This window comes from Acipenser ruthenus, chromosome 2, assembly GCF_902713425.1.
Source record: "Acipenser ruthenus chromosome 2, fAciRut3.2 maternal haplotype, whole genome shotgun sequence".
Taxonomy (NCBI): Eukaryota; Metazoa; Chordata; class Actinopteri; order Acipenseriformes; family Acipenseridae; genus Acipenser; species Acipenser ruthenus.
Genome location: NC_081190.1, coordinates 109,126,623 through 109,149,464, shown reverse-complemented (window position 1 = coordinate 109,149,464; position 22,842 = coordinate 109,126,623). Strand labels below are relative to the sequence as shown.

At 38.3% G+C, this 22,842-nt stretch overlaps 1 protein-coding gene across 2 annotated transcripts; it reads left to right on the top strand.

Annotated features, from left to right (window-relative positions):
• The first annotated feature begins 702 nt into the window (after positions 1–702).
• LOC117408397 (O-phosphoseryl-tRNA(Sec) selenium transferase) lies at positions 703–21,415 on the top strand. Of its 2 annotated transcripts, none has more exons than XM_034013354.3 (12): positions 703–855; positions 2,373–2,498; positions 2,755–2,909; positions 3,629–3,747; positions 4,136–4,294; positions 5,312–5,465; positions 6,050–6,152; positions 12,273–12,402; positions 12,988–13,079; positions 17,610–17,703; positions 18,011–18,098; positions 19,377–21,415. In XM_034013354.3, exons 2-12 carry the CDS (start codon positions 2,385–2,387, stop codon positions 19,681–19,683), a joined length of 1,515 nt encoding a protein of 504 aa, XP_033869245.2. In that variant the 5' UTR covers positions 703–855; positions 2,373–2,384; the 3' UTR covers positions 19,684–21,415. The 2 variants fall into 2 exon arrangements, with proteins under 2 accessions (XP_033869245.2, XP_033869246.2); XM_034013355.3 differs by having other exon boundaries at positions 725–865.
• The last annotated feature ends 1,427 nt before the right edge of the window (positions 21,416–22,842 follow it).

Here is a 22,842-nt window from a genome sequence, read left to right as displayed (position 1 = left end):
AGATACAAGACTAGGGTGTGTGAACTATGTATCAGCTGCAGAGTCACTTACAACAATGTCTCACCCAAAAGATGGAGCACAAGGAGGTTAAGTGACTTGCTCAGGGTCACACAATGAGTCAGTGGCTGAGCTGGGATTTGAACCTGGTTATAAGCCCATTTCTTTAACCACTGAACCAGATAAGCAGCTATGTCCCAAGTTATCAGGACCTATTGTATGTAGCCGAAACAGTGTTCATTTCCAAAATTCTTGTTTATAATTTTCCTCAGGAGTATTGTTGATGAAGATCTCAATGTAGAATGGCCTGTGTGGGTTTTCTACAACAGAGATAGCTGTGGGCTGTTTCAAGAAGAATGGTCCAATTATGTGTTATTTTACAATCCCAAGATCTCTGTAAAGCAAAAAGTGTCAATTTGAAAAGCAGACAGCTAAATGGGTTGGGGAGAGATAACCAGTGAAAAATCTTATTTTTGGTCAGATCAAATTGATAGAGCCATCAGAAATAAAATTCTTCAAGGAATTAATCTGAAGTAAATTCAACAAAATAATCTTTCCACCTCTCACTCTCACAACAATACACTTTTTAAAATATGAACTACATCTAGGCTACAACCCTTGTTCCACAAAGGATGGGATACGCTGCGCATACAGTATTTCTCGTGTCACACAACAAACTGCTGAGTCAGACATGAAATGCTCCAATTTAGCCACCAGGGGACCCTTGCGTATCGTATTAATTTACAACACTGAGTGCTAAGTCCATAGTGTGTGTGTGTGTCGGTGTTTCCAGGGGCTGTAAATACATGAAATACGAAGAACCGCCGGCATACCTTGAACTGCAGATTTACTGGAACAGTAAGCACCGGTTTGTTAACCCATAATGTCTTGCTAATAAGATTTAACCAAAACATCGACATCCTCAATTGTATTTTATTTACCCAGTTTATTCCAATTCAAAACGAATATAAATGGTATATGATAATAATAGGGAATGTGCGTGTGCACTTTGCATTTTAATGTGATTGTTGCATCTGTGGAAGACTTATTTACAATTACAGCGAAATATATGTTTTGGTTAAACACGAATTTCGTACAAATTACGTGTAATGTTTCAGATTAGTGGCAGGTTTGTTTTCATTTACTCTATTCTGCACCTTCCTAAATGCTACGTACGCACATGTATCGTATGAACAACAACAGATTACTGCCTACTTCGTGTTTTTGTTGTTCGTTGCCAGATCAGACATTTCGCCTAGTTATAGATCACTTTAATGGGGAGCTCCGATAACCCAGACTCCTGGTTGAACAGGCCTCACTCTTATGTTGTTTTGTGTTACTGCTGCTGTCGCTCCAGCTTGTGATAACACGATCACCACGTGACAAAAAATACATACCGTACCGTAGTATTTAAAAATATATATATTATTAACCCATGTCATAGCTGGCAAAGCTTTTTCAAGTATAATGTTGTTATTTTAAAATACGTTAAAGTACTGCAAACAAGAACTTTGGAAATCTTCCGTTTTTGGATCAATCTTACGTTTTATCCAAAAATATATACATAATAATTGGTGTCTGTTTAATACATTTCTTCAAAGTACAGCCCCCCCCCCCCCCCCCCCCCCAAATAAACATACAATGTACACACAGCATCACTCAATAATAAAACAATAATCCATGCTTGCATAAGTAGCACAGCAGCAGCTCAGTGTTGACCAATAACATACCATACTCACATACAAGCACACACCTATACACATGCACACACAAAGTGTACACACCTATACACATGCACACACAAAGTGTACACACCTATACACATGCACACACAAAGTGTACACACACTTCTCAGGTCTTCCACCTCTTTTCCTCATTAAGGATTCAAATTGCAGATGGAATCAATTATTTTTTGTAACAGTTATTCCGTGCAAGAGGAACTTTGAATTGTCGACCTGACGGCAGTAATTGAAATGAAGAATTGAGAGGATGTGTACTATCATTAAAAATGTGTATGAATTTCCTTTTAACTGCTTGATGGCACAGGTCTGATATTTGCAGCTGTTTGGTACCAATTAGTTTACTTGTCTGGTTGACAACTCTTGACAGTTTTGTTTTATTTGTTACTGAGGGATTGCCATACCATGATACTATATTAAAAGTAAGAATGCTCTCAATGAGAGATCTATAAACAGACACTTTCCCTGCAACATCAAAACTTCTGAGAAATATGGTCCTACACATCCTGGTTCATACAGTTTTGTTTAGAGGAATCCCTGCCCTGTATAAACTGAGAGCAGTCCTCTGCAGACTCCCTGTTGAAAAGGTTTCTTCACTGTGCTGAACAAAATATAAATTGTGAATTTTTTTTCTAGCTACCGGAAAGAATGAATTGTGAAAACTTTTCATTAAGTGAGAAGATTGTCTCCTCATCGTACATAAGGCAGGGTGCTCAAGCACGTCGCACCCACGAGCAATTAATCAGACTGCTCTTGGAAAAGGTAACAAATAGATTCAAATTAAAAGTAGAACCTTTTTTTTTTGGTCAAACAGATTAACAAATAAATAAACATTATGATCTAGAGAACTGTTCACCCAATTATGATGAAGGAAATTCTTTAGCACTCATTATTAATCAAAATCTGTATTAGCTTCAAATAGTTTCAAGTAATTTCCCTTGTAATACCAGTCATTATCTTTTTGGGATGTAAATTAGTGTTGTACATTTATTTATTTTCTTTAAATTTTGCAACAAAGGGTAAATGTCCTGAAGATGGCTGGGATGAAAGTACTATTGAGCTGTTTCTCAATGAACTGGCTCTCATGGATAGTAACAACTTTCTGGGTAACTGTGGTGTCGGAGAGCGGGAAGGAAGAGTAGCCTCCAGTCTTGTGGCCAGAAGGCATTACAGGTAATCATTTATATAGGACAAGCCAATCTGATATACAGTACAGTGGTGGCTCCAATGTCATTTGTAGCAGGGAATAAAAAATACTGCATTCTTATTTTCGGAGCTCGAAGCTGGAACTATGCAATTGCAGTTACCGGCACAGGTCTCGTGGGTTAGGGTTAGGTTTAGGGTCATATGCTGATGTTAAAGGACACAAGTAGGTTTTGAGGAAAAGTTCCAGATTGTCTCTATCCTTTTGCAGTACAGCGCACTGGTCTATTGGAGATGACCAACCAAAAGCTGTTTAGAGGCAGCTGATAGAATTGCAGGGCATTCTTGTATACAATAGTACCACATTCTTATTATCCAGCCACCATTCTGGAATAGCAACATTTTTTTTAATGTTCTGAGACTGGAAGGCATTGCTTTTGTGTTACCACTTATGTAGTATCATAGAAGGATAAAGTGTGCTCCCTGATTCCCAACAGTGCTGTAATTGGCAGTATTTTTCACAATAAATTCGCTTTACGGGTGATGCTAGGTAAAAAAATAAAAGCCCAGATAATCACTGTTTTTTATCCATTCACTAAAATAGCTGAAACAGAGAAGGAAATAAATGAACGCTGAAAAACAAAAGCCCTTAACAGCAGTCTTGTACATTTATATTGTGTTACCAAACTGACATTGTAGTTCATTTCTAGTTTTGTACAGAGATAGAGCTAACTTTATTTTTGTTTCAGACTCATACATGGAATTGGACGATCAGGGGATATTGCTGCGGTTCAGCCTAAAGCTGCTGGTTCCAGCCTGCTCAACAAGCTCACCAATGCAGTAGTGCTTGATATTTTAAAGGCAGCAGGTAGAAGCAGAGTGGCTGACATGAAAGCATGCTTTATAATTGATGACACCCAATAATAGTTTGTAGTTTGTGATGTTCCCATGTTGCAAACCATATTGGCACTTTTGACAACCTATCAATCAGTCATCACTTTCAGCTTATGTTTAGCTATAAACAACAGATGCATTTAACAGGATAAGCCAGTTTATTTCTGCAGTTTCTAAGAAATGTCGTAAACATATTTATTTCAACTGAATCAGTGAGCAGACAGGCTTGGTTCATTTGATTTATTTTTAAATGAAAACTGAATATATTAAAAAAAAACAAAAAAAAACGAAAGCAGGGTTATTTGGATTGTTAAACATTTGTAAAAGGGGGTGTATGTTTAATGATTCGATTTGTTTTCAAGGTGTCCGAACTGTTTCCAGCTGCTTTGTGGTTCCAATGGCCACTGGAATGAGCCTAACCCTTTGCTTCCTGACATTAAGACATAGAAGACCAAAAGCAAAGTACATCCTTTGGCCCAGGATTGACCAGAAGTCATGTTTTAAATCTATGATAACTGCAGGTAAGGTAGTGTGAGGTAGTCTTACAAAGCACTCTAATAAAATCTCTACACCCCCATTAGAATTGAAGGACAGAGTACAAAAACTTTATACTCATATTTTATTTTGATGATTCTAGGAATCAAACCCTGAACTTGAAATGTAATTGTTTAAATAGTGTGTTTTTAATTTGTTTAATCTGTATCGTAAGTTTTTTGCCATGAGTTTTAACAAGTAAAACGGCCATGAACCAGTGGCGTGTTTACCTAATACAGTAATGTGTGCTCATGATTATGCTCATAGATCTACTGTATTACTGTTTTGGTGATTTGATATTTGCTGTGACTATTTCATTCTCCCACCACTATGAAGCCGAGTACAAACAGATTAATTTCAGTTCAATTCAGCAAGCCGTTAAGAAGTTATAAGCCTCACAAGCTTTCATGAAAGCAAGCCTCCAAACATTCAAACAGGAAATGAAACAAACAGCATGTTGCACTGAGCACAGACCTCGCACCCATCCTTTCCAAGAACAATACGGATAAACCTTACTGTTAAACATGTTTAATTCATGGTAACTCAGGTGCTGAAAAATAAGGCAATGCAAGTTGGCTTTCAAATATCACTTATATTTACAATAAATGTGTTACTGTACTTTACAAACCTCACAAGTGTGTAAGTGTGAGCTTTAAAATATTCAGCAGTAGTTTGAATAACAAACTTTCTTTGTCAATGATATGAAAAGAATAGTTACAAGTTTGCGTGCAGTTAAATGCCCTGACTCAGGTAGAAACAGATGTTAAAAATCAGTTTCTATCTGCACATTGATACTGACACAGAAAACTCGGGGAGGGATCATTTATCTTACTCTGCCCCCTGATGTTTTTTGTGTGCTGAAGTGCATATTTTATCACCTCTGAAATAATGGGAGCTATCCTGCTTGCTCTAGCAAAACATGTAAATGTCTAATATATAAATGGGAGTGTAGCCCATGGAGTAAGGCATAAGAAGGGGTTTCTACACTGTTGCTATTACTGCAGGGTTTGAACCAGTGATTGTGGAGAGCTTGCTGGAAGGAGATGAGCTGCGGACCGACCTGCAGACTGTGGAGAGCAAGATAAAGGAGCTAGGCCCGGAGAACATTGTGTGTGTTCACTCCACCACCTCCTGCTTTGCTCCCAGAGTCCCTGACAGGTACTACCCTATAAGATTCACTTCATCCTAGCTGCATTTATAGGACGTGCAAGCGCTGCATTTCCTGCTGAGGATTTTGTACTGTATCAATACCGTTGTTATGCATTAAGATTCATCATCAGAAAATAGTATTCAACAGAGCGTGGGACCCGTCTTAGCAGTAACACTATTGCCATTTTGTTGGTTAAAATAATAATAATAAAAAAAACTATAATATCCCACCCAGTCTCTTTCTATTGATAGAAAATGGATAGCATGTGGGGTACTACTGCCTTTGTGGGATGTCTTGCTTATTAAAATGATTCAGGTATACCGAGATATTTAGTAAGCCAGTGGTCTGAGTGGTGTAAAGCTGGCTACAATATTATCCCACCTCCAGTTGTTCTGCTTTTCATTTTACTTGCATCACGGTGGTCTACGTTTTCTTGGTATTTAATGATAGCTTTAATGTTATATTTACAGTCATGAAACGGTGGTGTATGTTACTAAGATGCTTGTTTTTTCTGTTTAATGTACTAATGCAATAGATCGACGCAGTTATGTCTTAGCCTTTGTTTTATTCAGCTGTTTCTGCTATGTTGCAGACTGGAGGAACTGGCCCAGATGTGTGCAAAGTATGAAATTCCCCACATAGTCAACAATGCCTATGGAGTTCAGTCCTCTAAATGCATGCACCTTATTCAGCAGGTATGGACTAAATCTTTATTTCTTCCCCCCTAATTTAGGTAAATATTTCAGAGAAAAGCTTAAGTTTGCTTCTTTCAAGACCAATTCCATTTCCTAAACACTCAAGGCTGTCCAAGTCTGAATCGAGACTGATCGAGTCTAAGTCTGTTTAGTATATACTGCTACCATACAATGGGCCAGATTTTCAGTGGTCTTTCGTTAACTCCTATTTTTTTTTTTTAAAAGGCACCTGTTAATTTTTCAAAAATTTACAAAACTAGAAAGCAAACAACTACATTATATATTCCATGTTCTGGTAAGCACTCTGAAGGTATTTTGTTTGTCATTTTGTAACATTAACATAATTTGTTATCATTTAAAAAATAGGAGACTGGAGTAAATGCTTTGGAAATATGGCTCTATATATATCATATACCATATAGAAGTTAGACAACCTTTTACAAATTTTACAAGCATTGAGGCACGCTATAAACGGGCGAGTCCATATATTCAAGTAATCGAGTATTCGAAATAAAATTACTACTTGAATACTTTGATCAAGTTTCGAATACTCGTTCATTTCTAAAACAAATTGAAAAATGTGCTAACTACACCCGGAAAAACTTGGCACGGTATTTTTGAGAGAGGAGGAAATTAAGTGATCAGCCACTACAATTGTCACCTCACTGATAACTGACAGGGAGACAGGGCACTTAATTACCTAGCTCTGCTATTGGCGAAGGGAGTACATGAGCAGTGAAAATGGCTACGTGGAAGTATTACGAGACCACCGTGCAATGTATGTATGTATGTATGTATGTATGCAATAATGTATCTCTGCAGCACAAGTATTTCCTATCATAAATCAATGAGTTAAACGCTCAGTCATATAAAATGCAAGCCCCCACCTGCTACTTCGGAAGAAAACACAGAATGTGGCAAAAAACAAACAAGCATTGCATCTTTTACTGTGTGCAGTGGAGGGGATGTGATGCGTCTCGGACTGAACATTTCTTTTGGTTTTGTTAATCTTTAAATATTGGATTTTGAATGCAAACTCCCCGGGCGATGTTGTTTTGAGTTCAGCTGTTATCGGTCTGCTACTTATATCGACTTGATTCCAGATCAGACTTTTTTTTAAATGATTATTATGTTATGGAATCAGCAAATACAGGCACAGTACATCTCGTTTTTATGTCCTATATTACAGCATAGATGTAACTGAGCAAACATATTTTGTTGTGCTTTGTTAGTAAGCAGCCAGCTGTGTTGTGTGTGTGTGTTTTGTTTAATTCTGTTTATTGGCTTTGTTAAGTAAAGAAATTACACATAATGACTTACAAAATAACAAAAGCAACAGACATTTCAAATAATAATTTAATACATAAAGTATCATAAAATCATTTATCATTTAATTTGCCAGGATTGTTTTTGAAATTGTATTCAGTAGAGACAAAAGAGAAAAAAAACAGAGACAGGAAATGGGGACGAGAGAGGAAGCGTGAAAGAGAAAGATTGCAAGCAGTCCGTTTGCATTCAGAAGAGAGAAAATGGGTAGGCAGATAGGCATAGATTAGGGGAGCTGTGGAAATCTACGTTCATTAGTATGTGATAGAAGGGCATGCTAAGCCAAGTAGAATTTTTCACTAGACCCATGAAGTGTATATATAATTTTTTCAAGCTTTAGATGCTGCAAAAGGTTCCTCAGCCACTGAGCATGTGTGGGTGGGGCAGCCTGTTCCCAGGCAAATAGAATTGGGCTTCTAGATAGTAGTGTGGAGAAGGCCAAAGAGTCAGATTCAGAGTTGGTGTCAATTCCATTTTTTCAATTCCAATTCCATTTCCAATCCCAGTTCCCTTTTATACAATTCAAATTCCTATTCCGTTTTACGGCATAGACTTTACTGAGGTTTATGCCATAGGCTTTATCAGGTTACCTGACAAGTTCATTAAGTTGTATACTGTATTTGTTTGCTCAATAAAGCCTTTGGAGTAAAATGATTGGAATAGGAATTTGAATTGATTAAAAAAGAATTGGGATAGAAATGGAATTGGAAGTGAAAAAATTGAATTAACCCCAAGTCTGGTCAGATTGGAGTTTCGTTAAAGAAATGTCAGATGGTGTTATACCAAATAACGCAATTAGAGGGTTAGGATCAATAGGGTGCTGAATGATTTGGGAGAGGGTCTCAAACAGGCGTCCAGAAGTGAGCTAGATTAGGACAGGACCAAAACATACGGATGAAGGTAGCAGGGGCCCACCCACATCAGTCACAGGTTGGGTCCAAACCCAGATAAATCCTTGCCAGCCTGGCCTTAGAGAGGTGAATGTGGTGCAGAACTTTAAACTCTATAAGGCCATGACGGACACAAACCGATGAAGAGTGCACTCGAGTGAGAGCAGACTCCCAATCATCACCCTGGAGACTGAATCCCAAATCCTGCTCCCATAATATTTTTAGGTTGGAAAGTGAAGGACAGTGTAAAGACATCATTTCATTATATATTTTAGATATCAAACCTTTGCAGTAGGGGTCGAATCGAAGCACACAGTCAAGCGTGGACTCGGGGACGTGCAGGGAACTGCGCTACTGTATTCCTGACAACATTTCTAATTTGTAGGTTTCTGAAAAAGTGGGTCCTGGGCAGATTGTATTTCTGGGAGAGTTGTTCAAAATAAGCTATTTCAGACACTTAGCACCGTTCCCATGCCATAGACGAAAATCAGTGTCTTCCACTGAAGGAGGAAATAAATGGTTTCTATCCACAGGACATTGTAATGAGACTGATTGTAAGCCAAAGTGTTGTTTAAATTGTGCCCAGACTTTAAGACTTTGTTGAACTACAGGATTAGTACTCTAAAATTAGATTTAGTTAATAGAAGAGGGGAACACAGCAGCATAGGTAATGAGGTGTCCCCCGTCCTCCGTGCACGGCAGTGTGCGTGCTTGGGTCCTGGGAAGCGTGGTGCCAGTGAGTGTGGTGCTGTGCTGTGCAGGGAAGTGCTCTCGTGACTGCTGGCGGTAGACCTAGCTCCGCAGGCTCACTCCTCTGCAACGATAAATACAAACCACAGAAAACAAAAAGATAAACAAAAATTCCAACTAGCAAAATTAACCGGGCACCCCCTACTACAGTTATCTCTATTACTTGATGCCATTATAGTAAAGGCGAGTGACCCGAGAGCTGTCTGACCATATGTGTGTATGCACAACCACCAGGTATAACCACAGAGAGGGATAGAGATGGCTGCTTAAGTGAAATGATAGAGAAGAGGGAAAGAGAGAAGAGGGGGGAAAAAGGGGGGGGAAGCTACTTGCCAGAGACATAGTTAAATCGCTCTCACCAGAAACCGCCCAATGCCATGTTTTCAACCTAACCACCTGTTGCAGAGCCGAGACGAGGCAGATCTTTTTAACTTTACAGAGCAAAACTCACAGGATTTTTTTTTTTAACTGGACGTCAGTTTTTACTGATTTATACCAGATTTTTGTCTATTATTTTATATTATCCCGGTACTATTTTCTAGGAAATACACAACAATTAGATTAAAATGCTGATTTATTTTGACTCTGACATTGTAATAAGCATCCCTACACTGTATCCTAGGATACAGCAGATGTTTAGATGTCAGAGGATCAGATAACGTTCAACTGTGGTTCTCTGTCACTTCACAAACACACTATCACCTGATTATGTTGGCCAGTCAAAGTCTGATTATTGTGGCAATTGCTTGGCATAGTAACTACTAGCTTGATCAAAAACTAAATTGAAATACTTACATGAAAATATAATATTATTAGTGGCTGAGGAATGAGGAGAAAACGTAAATCAGTTTATGAATATTCAAAAGAAAATAAATGTTTCAAAGTATACAAAAAGCCAAATAGCAGAAGTGGGCGAGATGAGGCAGAGGATGCATAGCGCTGCAAATACTGCTGCATTGAGATACATGTTCGCGCTGACAGAATAAAAGAACATACTGAAAAGTAAACGACACATAAAACTCAAACACGAAAGTGAACTGAGAGACAAGCAATCCATTTCTGTGGCTTTTACATGCGCTTTAATAAAAAGAGAGCGCAGAATGACTGTTAATGAGTTTGTCAGAGCTCTGTGCTTTAGTTGGTAAACTTACATGGAACGCATTGATGGAAATGCCCAGTGTGATTTTTGACACATCTTCCAATGGCTTGCACCACCCAGTTCTGTCAATTTTATTTTTATGATTTCAAAGCGAATAAACCTGGCTTGTTTTGTTCTGATGTCATGTTCATACCTTCTGTAGATACTGTTTCCGTCAGCACAGCGATTTCCCAAACGTTCGCAAAGTACCAGCTAACTTGGGAAAATGGGGATTCGACTTGCGCAGATTGTGCTTTATCAGACATGCCAGGGACATTAAACCTAATAAGAAACCAGAACTGCTGCACATCATATTCCACATGTAAAGTGTGTATGCTGAGATCCCCCCCCCCGATTTTTACTGATGTTTCAATTAAAAACTATTTTTTACCGGTTTTATCCCTATTTTAATATGATCAATTCCCAGATTTCTTTTTAAAGATAAAAACCAAAGACGCAGAACACTATATATACTGTATAACCACAGTTTAAAGAGTGATCCTACAAAGTATTATTCTTTTCTTTTACCCCTCTGCTTTAAGCATAACAGAGGAGTGTGTTTTACTAGAAGAGCCCCTTTTACATGGGGGGGGGTGTGTACAGAGTGTGTGTTATACCAGGGCCGTTAAATTAAACTGATCAGTCATACGAAGAGTGTCGTCCCCAAATCTTCTGATAGGATTTATTAATTAAAAGTCTCACTCAAAGATTCTTTATCTGAATTAGCAGGTAGGGTCATTTCCCTCCGTTTGTATCTGTATCCAATTACAGAAACAGGCTGGTAACCTCTATGGGATCCAGTGCCTGAATATAAAACAAGCAGCAGAGGCTGAGTCCTTATCAGGAGCACTTGGGAGTCCACAGCACTGCAGCTTCCAGACGAAGGGTAAGAGAAAAGGCATGGCTCACATATGTAAAAGGGGTTTTATACCTTTAGAACTTTCTTGTATTTTTCCAGCGTTTTTCCACTAAAACTTAATTGCATCAATTTCCCTGCACACCAGACATCACACCAGAAGTCTCATTGCCTCACATAAATTGTAATTTTCACAGAAGTTACTACTTTGTACCATGCTAACCTTTATATTCTACTGAGAACCTTTGTAACCTCAACAATATCTTATGCTGTGTCTGTGATCCTGGAATCTGCAAACTTTTAGGGAGTTAGTGTCCGGAGAATGTTATCTAGTGCCTATGTTACAACAGTTCTCAAATAAAATAAAAAAAAGCTTTCGCCTGTACCTTGTTCGCTGACTGAGAGGCAGCTGAGACAGGGGAGGCATGCAAGCAGTCCGCACATACTCTGTTAGTAGATAAGTAAAGTGCATACAGTACCTTGGCAGTCTTTTAAAGTGGAAACTGATAGAGCTTCCCCATGATGTCACAAAAGAAGATTCTGTGACATCATAAAGGACAATTCCACATTCTGAGGCCCATCACCGACTTCAACATACATGGCTGAACCTCACCTTACCCCTGTTATTGAAAGTAACTGTAAATCTTATGACCTAAGGCCAAAGTGTTAAGTGCTAATGGGTAACTCCCACTCATCTCTGTACAAATCAATACATAACATCACAATAGTGCAGTACTTTTTTACTGTGAGTTTTGCTCTGTAAAGTTAAAAGTATGTACAACCCACAGGCTGATATTACAGTCTAGGTTAGTATTGTTACCTTCTTCTAAACAAATCTGTATTTATCTGTATTTATCTACATGATGTGGACCAAAGTTCAGAAAGTGCTGGGGTTTATCAGAAACTAATATAAGCCACTAATTCACCTCTTTACCTACATTTCTTTATATAAAGAACAGTAAAAGCAAACGGGTTTGATTTGTGTATGAAACCTTATTAAACCTGTATCTTAAAAATATTTTAGGAATATTTGAAAAACAGTAACTTTTTTAACCCTTTTGATAGTTGCTGCTTCAAGTTCGATGTAGTAAATTACCAGTTACCAAAGGTTTAAAATAACTAGGAAACAATAACTAGGAAGCAATTCTGTGTTCCTTTAGGGTGCTCGGGTTGGAAGAATAGATGCATTTGTCCAGAGCCTCGACAAAAACTTCATGGTTCCAGTAGGTGGCGCCATTATTGCTGGTTTTAATGAATCCTTCATTCAGGAAATCAGCAGGATGTACCCAGGTAAGAGCATACTTATATTAGGCAAGACATCTGGCCATTTTCCCAAAACTTTAACACATTTAAAGAATGTAAATTAAGCCAATTAAGTTAAATGAATCTCTTACTGATTTTTGCTGTGTTTTCAATGCTTGTTTTACGTACAATAATAATAATAATAATAATAATAATAATAATAATAATAATAATAATACAATTCACCAGAATATGGCAATGTAGTCTTATTTTCGCAAACCTGGGCAAACAAAAACTACAATATAGAAACAAAAAATTATATGACAACACTGTTACATTCTAAGAAAGCCAAGAATTAAAGTTATACATTTATTTAATGCCCTCTAACGTTATTTCTATGAGTTAACTGCATGCTGTTCTTTGGTATTGAAAAGTGATTACGCTCCCCATGTTTAAACATATTAAAATGTAGCATCATATCATAATGAGTATGTGGATATGGTCATGATGTACTTTAATGTAAATACATGTAATGCAAATCCAACATCCTAGCTGAGAGGCGCTTCTTGCTGTAGTATAAGTGAAACCTGCAAGCGGCTCAAGCAGGGATTGCATTGATTGTGTTATTTTTAGGTCGAGCATCAGCTTCCCCCTCACTGGATGTTCTCATCACCCTTCTCTCCCTGGGAACAAACGGCTACAAGCAGCTTCTAAAGGAACGAAAGGTAATGGCATTAAAGTGATAGGGGTGCCAGGAAGATTGTGTAACTACCATTTGCAGGTCAAGGGGCCGTGACCTCTCCCCTCAGCTTCCTTTCAATACTTTACCATTGCCAAGATGAGTTGAACTTTCGTGGAACATTAAAGAGCATCATATTTAAATCAATACTGGCAATTCAAAATGCAGCCCTGTCCCTGAATTGCATTCACAGCGTTTTCTGTGATTAAGAGCACTTGAAAAGAATAGCAGGATCAGCAGGACTGTGTAGATCACTTATACTTAAATATACAGTAATGGAAGATAAGAACTCCCTGGTTGAGCTATGCTTCAAACTGCAAAACCAAATAGAGTCTTAAAGCTTAACTTCTTCCTTTCAACGTATTAAGTTAAGGCTGCAGTTGTTTCCATTCGTAGTCTGGAAGTCGGTCCAAAGTCTGTGTGTAATGCAAATAGACCTACTATAACAGTAGTTGCTATAGTTTGAAAGAAGGGCCTTTAATGTTCCAGCTCTGGTACCAAAGACACTAGGTGTCACTTTGTAATGTGTTGATTCGGTTTGCCCATTGAAACAGGTGAGACTCTCCCATGCTGGCCAGAAGTTTGGGTAATCTTTTTTTATTTGCTTTGGAAAACTTGCACACTTCAAGGTTAACATGTTCTTTGTCAGACTGGCAAGCAGGGCACAACAGTAATTTACCCATAAGGTCACAAAGACACATGTCAGGATTTTAGCAGCATCTGTGTCCTGATGTAAGGGCACCTTGGCACAGTACTGCAAAGATGATGCCATGAAAAGCACTCAAATGTGGGTGTCAAAGCTTAGCATGGGATCTAATAACATGGAAATGTTTTTTATTGGTTGAACTCAGTTTAAGTTTTTTCAATGCCACAAAAATGAAACCATTCTCCCTCTGCAATGTCAGGATGTGCAATTTCACATTCAGATCTTTCTTCTATTACTTTACAACCAACCAATGACATTTGTTTTTATTTGTACTGTATACCAAATTAAAATAATAGGATTGGTATCTTGCTTGCTTATCTTGACGTTATGTCACATGTACATGTTTGCATATACCTGTTTTTTAAATTGTGATGAAACTTGGTGTTAACTTAGCATAAAATTAAGTTATTTGGAGAATCAGATTTGGGGGGTATGCAGAGGTGGCACACATTTTGGCACGTATCACCAGTAAAATGACTTGCTCATTTTGATACTTTACCACGATACCAAACCTCATATTACTTAATGACACCTAGGTCTTAAATACCAACCCCCACACATTAATATTTGGTAGAGCCACCTTTCACTGCAATAACAGCTTTAAGTCTTTTGGGGTAAGTATGTACCAGCTTTGCACACAGTGTCGGAGTGATTTTGGCCCATTCTTCTTGGCAGATTTGCTCCAGGTTGTTCAGGTTGGTTGAACGACGCTTGTGGACCGCAATTTTCAAATAGTGCCACAGATTCTCAATGGGATTGAGATCAGGACTTTGACTGGGCCACTGTAGGACATTCACCTTTTTGTTCTTGAGCCACTCCAATGTTGCTTTGGCCTTGTGCTTGGGATCATTGTCCTGCTGAAAGGTTAATTTACTCCCAAGCGGACTGAAGCAGGTTCTCTTGCAGTATTTCCCTGTATTTTGCTCCATCCATTCTTCCTTCAATTTTAACAAGATGCCCAGTCCCTGCTGATGAGAATCATCCCCACAGCATGATGCTGCCACCACCATACTTCTCTATAGCGATGGTGTGTCTTGAGGCATGGGCAGTGTTAGGTTTGCGCCACACATAGCGCTTTGAGTTTTGGCCAAAAAGCTCTATCTTGGTCTCATCTGACCACAAAACCTTTTCCCACATCGCAGCTGGGTCACTCTCATGCATTCTGGCAAACTCCAGATGTGCTTTCAGATGGTACTTTTTGAGTAACGGTTTCTTTCTTGCCACCCTCCCATACAGACCAGTGTTATGCAGAGCTCTTGATTTGGTTGACTGGTGCACCATTACTCCACTCCCAGCCACTGAACTCTGTAGCTCCTTCAAAGTGATTGTTGGCCTCTCTGTGGCTTCTCTCACAAGTCTCCTTCTTGTTTGAGCGCTGAGTTTTGAGGGATGGCCTTTTCTTGGCAGTGCCTGGGTGATGTGATGCAGCTCCAACTTACTGATTATTGATCCAACTGTGCTCACTGGGATATCCAAACACTTGGATATTATTTTGTACCCTTTCCCTAATCTATGCATTTGTGTTACTTTATCTCTAACTTCTGTAGAATGCTCTTTGGTCTTCATTTTCCTTCAGATTCACAGCCTGACCAGGTGGAGGCCAATGGTAAGGTAATTGTGTCCTCGTTAGGGCAATTTCTTTCATCGGTGTTGTTGGAAAACATGGAACAAGTATTGAATAGCAGTTTGCTACGCATGAGGAATGACGGCTGTATTCATGTTATTTTTCTGAAAAGTGATTTAACATTGGATAGAAAAAACTGTTAGTTCCAAAAATGCAAGCACTGCTGTGATAGATGAAAGCTGGCTATATACTCTGGGTATATAGATACTTGCACTGCATTGACTCCGAGCAAGCAAGAAATAATAGCAGCTTCATTGAGCAATTGCTGGCCAGCAGCACAAGGCTGTACAAACAAGTCCTTTGACCTCCAGCCCGGACATGAAAGACGTTTGCCCTTCGGGGAGTCCACTGGGGTATAAAACTAGTTAAACAGGTTTTTGCTTAGAAAATACAGCTGGTTTATGAGGGGGTGTGGCAAAGTGGTAATGACGTGCAGGTGAGTGCAGTGCAGAATAATCACACAGACAAACGTTGGTACAGGTGCAAGGGTGTTTATTTAAATTAATAAATGTCCAGAGCCTCAAGGCAAAACCTGTAAATAATAATGGTGCTGGAAGTGATACAGCGGCGTGTATCACTTCTCGTTATAATCCTACGGGTTTGACCCGCAACCCCAAAGTCCCGTTCCGACACCCACACTAAACACAAACACAAAGACAGTGCGTGATTCAAGTGCTAAAAGGTGCAAAACAAAAGACAGTTCCAGTAGTGAAAAGGTGAGTGGTGAAGTCCGGGTTTGTCGCTGGCCTGCGGCTGCAGCTCCGGATCGTGCTCAGTAATCTTTAGTGAGACAACAACACACAAGACACACAGTGTTAGGACACAGACACAAAACACTCACGGTCGATTTCACAAACGGGCTCCTTCTCGGTCATATAATTTAACCATATGCAAAGGAACAGATCACTCAAGCCATGCCCCCTATTTATACCCTCGCCCATGACCCCGAGGTTAATGAGCGCATCCGCTCCTCCAGTCCTCGGATGCCACGCCGCTTACCGTCTGGGTCACTGAGCTCGGGTGCCATGGCTCCGCCCCCTTCCGAACTGACCGACTTCCATCTACCCTACGGAATAAATTGTCGTGCCATTTCATTAAGGGTACTCTGTTCCTCGTATACCGTGCTCTCACAGGTCGAGAGGGAGATCTAACACTAAGACTCATTCGATCTTTGTCACAGGGGGTCATAAAGCTAGTTTTCAAGGGGACCAGAAGGAGCCAGGCTCTAAGACTTCAGAGAGATCCAAAGAGATAATGCCACTGGAATCAAAGGGTCTCAGGAAGATGACAAAAACCAGATGTATGGACCTTTGTGGCACCAGGGGTCTGAAGAATGCACTGAGTTCAGAGGTCTTCACACTAGATCACACACACACACACACACACACACACACACACACACACACACACTCACACTAAATGAAATATATGGTAACAGGATAATGAGTTGTACCTTTTCTATTGGTTAAGTGTCAGAGAAAGAGGAGGAGAGAGACACCTATGCAGAAGGGTATTTAATGTCATGAAACAATTGTAAGAACGAGTATTCTGTTTGTCCTGTACCTGGGACCAGACTCCCTGCATATTTCAATAAACCTAACAACTGATTGAAGAAAAGGACTCTGTGCAGTTTCTTGAATCTACTTACTCACCATCCTTTTTTTTAAGTTACATCAGGTGTAAACTGGGAGCTTCCACAGCACAGGGGTTGAATACTTATGCAAGCAAGATATTTCAGTTTTTTATTTTTCTTAAAAATATTTCCCAACATAAAACCAATGTCACCTTACAATAATTGATTTTGAGTTTCAGTGTTTTAAAATAAAATATCAAACAGAACGAAATGTCAATGTACCATTTGTAATTCAGTAATATGAGAGAATTGGTCAGGGGTCTGAATACTTTTGCAAGGCACTGTGTGTGTGTGTGTGTGTGTGTGTATATATATATATATATATATATATATATATATATATATATATATATATATATATATATATATATTCTACGTTATTTCCAGTTTTGTTTTATGATCATCATGTTTAAATGAATGGATACATTTTCACAATCTGAAGAATTACATTTTTTGAAACATTAACTGTGTGTCTGCAAATGGAAATAACCCAGAAGGATAGCACTTTGTAATTTGAAATGTCTTCACAGAAAATCAATGTTGTTGTTTCTAGGAAATGTATACCTACCTGGCAGAGGAACTGAAAAAACTAGCAGAAGCTCATGGAGAAAGGCTGTTGGAAACATCTCATAATCCAATATCTTTGGGTAAGTTGTTCAATTATTGAGCTAACACCAAACAGTGTCAAAATGTAAAGTTTAATCATGAAATGTTATATATACAGTATTAGAAACGTACTATCCAGCTGCAAAGTGACTACCAATGCCCAAGAGTGCTGAAAATGTGTCATAACCTAAAGGGTTTTCCTACTCTTTATGAGCTTTATTACCCTTATCCTACTTTTATTGTCATATCTCATTTTATAAATGACTGTGTATCTGAAGGTACGACACTGTTTAACCAACCTCTGCTCCAAGACCAAATACATAGAATACATTCTTCATTGTTTTTCAGCCATGTCGCTAGGTAACTTTGAGAAACACACCAAAGCTGTGACACAACTGGGATCCATGCTGTTTACCCGACAAGTGTCAGGAGCGAGGTAAGCTTCAGTTCAGGCAGTGAAAAGAGGAATGGCCTGTTATCAATAATGATGTCATTTGAGCCAATCACTGTATTAGACACAATCAATATCGGCCCTAAGTCAAGCCATTGGTTCCTAGTCTATTTTGCGATTTCTGCATGCACTATTGTCTCCATTTATTTATTTATTTATTTATTTATTTATTTATTTATTTAAAATTACAATGGCTACCTCTGACAGAAAAAAACCCCTAAACCGTCAGTTACTTCTGTTAGTATTATAAAAGCTTGGTATGTCCATTAGTTCTTGTGCAAGAATGCTAATACAGTACATACACACTATGCACTGTCCTCATAACGACAGTACTGTATGTCTATAAAAGGCTAGGAGTGTATGATGAAAGGTTGGTGAAGATTGATGTGAAATTAAGGCAGTTACAGTGCTCCCCTTTATACTCCGGAGCCACAGTTACAAGACTATTATGTGTGTGCTGCCTTAGAATAAGAGTACTATACTAGTGGAATGGTATTGTGTGGCAAATGGGAGCCACAACCATGCTGCCTTATATTGTAACTTTTTCCACGGTATAAAGAAGCATTTTGAATGTTATCACAATGTGGAGTGTGACAGATATACATACAGATGGATGGACAAGTACATGTTTTGAATGAGGACCCCAAAAGCAGATTTAATGAAGCTTTCATGTATATTTGTTACAAATAGTAACACATATTTTAATATTTTCTGATTGAGGCTGTTGTAATACACATTTTATTTTAACTTGGCAGTAGATTCCCTAATTGTTGAACAACGACTGCTGTAGCCATCATTGGGGTTAAATATGGGTAGAATATCAACAGCTTTAATGTATTTGTTGTTTATTGCCTAATGGGCTTGGTACCAGCCAAAAGACCTCTCACTATTCTAAAACCAAATAGAAAGCAGATGATGGCTTATCCTCTATTGATTTCTGCATGACTCTGTGATGTACCAGTGTAATAACATAATTTGGACAGCAATTTCTAAAAGCCTAAGCAGCTGCCAAGACCTGTACAATATCCCTTACAGCCTTGCTGTAGTAATGGGTAATAAATGCCTGATCTGACAGAAATATAAACAGGGCTTGGTGTCTTGGGGGTGATACAGGATTTGAAACTAATATAAATGGTTTATAGAACAGATATGCCCCCACAATAGCTCCTGTTAAAGAATGCCCAAAGCAAGTTTCTTTACAATTTGAGTACATGCCTCTCTACACATTGTTAAAGCTGTTTGAAAGCTGGTTTTGTGTTTCAGGGTGGTTCCACTAGGAACGGAACAAACTGTGAGTGGTTACACTTTCCAAGGCTTTATGTCTCACACCAATGAGTACCCATGCCCTTACCTCAATGCTGCATCTGCCATCGGAATCACCAGACAGGATGTGGACCTGTGCATCAAAAGACTGGACAAGTGCCTTAAGAGCTTCAAGAGAGAGAAGGGTGACCAGAGCGAAAAACTGGAACGTGAGTCTGGGAATCCAGCTACAGCCAGCGAGGAGGATGTCAGTGAGTTAGCAGAGAGGTTCCAAGAAGAAGCATGCCTTGGACTGAGGAAGTTATGATCTGCCTGTTTGAGGTTTCACTGTTTAAATTAATTTAATAATGATTATATATATATATATATATATATATATATATAAATAAAATACATGGATAAAAGCTATATTTGCATCCTGAGCCATTCGAAAAAAAAGTGATAGTAGCACAGTAGTGACGTCAAAAAGTGATAATTCCTAAATATATTTGAACTTTAACCCATTCGACTCCTCGAGACCATCACTTTCAATTCAAACAAAAAATATTTTCAATCACTCGACAACACCCACAGTACAGAAATGTTCATCAATGACCAACAAAATGAGAATACGTTAAAAAAAAAGATGTAAAGGTGGTACATTAGTACCTCAGAGAAACTAAACGGATAACGACATAGAAAGTCTGTACAGCACTGAAAAATACTATTTAGAAAAAAAAAACGAAAAAAACTGAACTGTACTGCTGAACCTCGTCTTCTTTAATATTAGCATCACAAGCGTATCCTTGTATTATACAAAATAATAGATGGGCTTCAGTGAGTTACAAGAAAAGAATTCCATCTCAGGTTTCTGTGACAGTTTTATAAATTACTCGACCTTCGGTCTGGTAATTTATGACGTCACAGAAACCCTAGATGAAATTACTTTCCTGTAACTCACTGAAGACCATCTATTTTATACTATTTTATACCATTCATCAGAACGTACCCAACAGCAGAAATCCAGGGTAGCCTGTACGGCATGTTCATAGTCATGAACTGCTGTCAGTGTCAGCCTGTCAAAAGAATTAAGAGAGTCCTGCGGTCAAACATGCATTGAGTCTTCAAGAGGTTTGAGGTATCTGGGACCATTCAGCTCCTTACACATACAGTCATTGGGCAGATAAGAGGAAATGGGAACCCGACCTGTTTATTAAAGGTTTTTGTGTCTTAGTGCATTAACATGGATCTTTTCCAAAAGAAAGCTTTTCTGCTTTGATGGGGTGGACATTGATATGATTTGCAGTTCATACATTTAAGAATCAATACCCATTAAAAATGCACTAGCTATCATCCAGCAAAACAATCCATGAAACCACTTCACAGATAATTCTTAAAATCCATAAATGTAAAAAAAATACATATTTACTGCAGTAGACATTACTAGATAAATACTGTATGACTTGCTGAAGTGGCTTATGTTACTGGGAGTAATCTCATTGACTATTATGAACTATTATACTAAAATATTAATGTGAGGTTCATTTGGAAAACCCAAACTGCTGTTTGAATGTCTCTGTGGTCTGTGAATGTTAGAGCTGACTGTCAGGAGAAATCCTTTTTTATTTTATTTTTTGCTTGTTACAGTGGGTTCATATTTAAACAAGAAACATTCCAATGTTCTATCTAGCTCCTCAGTTGGCTCCAAGCAGAGCGGTTAGTGTTTAGCCAGATAAGCCAGCTATTAAGAGTTCTTGAATTGAATGGAAGCACACCAAACAATACTTTTAAATGATCAGCTTTAATTTGCTGCCTTTTTACTGAATGCATGTTTATTAGCGTTGGATCACATCAAATGTATATTCAAAATAAACACAAGGAAGCTAGAAAGTACAGTATTTCTGAGTCCTGAGCATATAACCCACCCTTAAGCTTCACTTCTGCACCCCTAGAATTGCCAGGATTGTTTGGAAGTCACCATGCAAGCTCAGAGGGCTACTGTATCTAATAGAAATATCTGCTGATAAATGTAGATACATGAGAGAATGTGGGCTTTGGGCTTTGGGTTTTGGGGGGGGGGGGCAATTTATACAGTATAGCATTCAGGAGTTGTTGGTACTTTAATGTATTTATTTAATAATTAAATGCATTGGCCTGTTAAAAATCAAACTGAATCAAGATTTTCTATTAAAAAAATGAATAAATCAGATGAATTAACAAATTATTCCTTGGCATACGTTACATAAATTAACCTGCCAAATTAAATGAATTCTATGTATAAAAAACAAAACAAAAGAACATTAGAATTATTTCCTGAAACCCATTGTTTTAACAGCCTTGTTGGCTCTCATTTTGCATTGAAGAACAGAATTATAATGTTTAGGAAACACATAAATCTCAGTACACTAATGCTGTACAGATGGGGGAACTCTTTTGTGCATAACACAGGAAAGAAATAAGATTACCCAGCAAAAGAAGCATGCTTGCTAAGCAGTTTATGGCATGGAAGCTGTGAATATCACATTGAGGGAAAACAAATATCTTACATTTTGTCAGAGATCTTTGTCATCATTTTCGAAGTACAAAATTTGTTGTGAGTACCGCTTTGTGCAGAAAATAGTTTTTAATATAATGGAATAATAGTGGAATATTTTATTGGCTGTCTGAAACAATGATAAACCTCAATTTCAATAAAGCCCCACCATATGCAGACTATTTTATTATTTGTTATAATTAAAGCTTTGCTTGGGGAAATGGGCTGTCATGATAAATGGACAGCTGAAAGAGACCTATATACCTGTTGTTAATGTGTCCTGAGCAAGGTGGAATTACTGGTGGCCAAATTACACAAATTTGAGTGCACCAACAATAAAATATACTGTATCGGTGATTGGCAAATACCCATTATTGCAGAAAAAAGGGCACAATAAACTGTAGAAATCATAAACTCCTGTATTTTAGTACAGTTTATACGTAACTGTAGTTAAGGTGTTAAATAGATTATAATCTAGGCATATATCAAATACAGCTTTGATAAAGCACTACTATCGATGTGGTGTTTTTGTCACAAGTGATTCTGTTGCAATATTCTACATTTCTTAATCAATCAGTTCTGCACCAGTGTAAGCTGTATATTAAATTGCTCTTGAAATATGCTGCTAAAGCATGTTTTTTTCATTGTTACTTTATCTATGTGCAGCTTATTGCTTACAGAGCGTATCATAGTGGAATGCCAAAGGTTTACTTTTCTAAAAGTGTGTTATTGATCATAAATACATCTATTGTTAAGTAGCAGCTGTATACATCATGGGGCTGATGTAAGGATAGGCGCAGTGCAAACAATTGCAACTGCAAAATCCTAATTGCTTAGCGGCCAGGCAATTATTTTGCACTGCGGCTATGTACGCTTAACAGCAATGCAAATTACTCAACATGCACAAATAATGAGCTGTAATCATGATAATGAGGGTTGCAATGGGTGCCGCCT

Excerpts from the sequence above, each read along its gene's own strand:
- LOC117408397 (XM_034013354.3), top strand. The coding sequence starts at position 2,385 with ATGAATTGTGAAAACTTTTCATTAAGTGAGAAGATTGTCTCCTCATCG. Across the intron at positions 13,080-17,609 it reads AGCTTCTAAAGGAACGAAAG|GAAATGTATACCTACCTGGC; the intron begins GTAATGGCATTA and ends TGTTGTTTCTAG. Across the intron at positions 18,099-19,376 it reads CGACAAGTGTCAGGAGCGAG|GGTGGTTCCACTAGGAACGG; the intron begins GTAAGCTTCAGT and ends TTTGTGTTTCAG.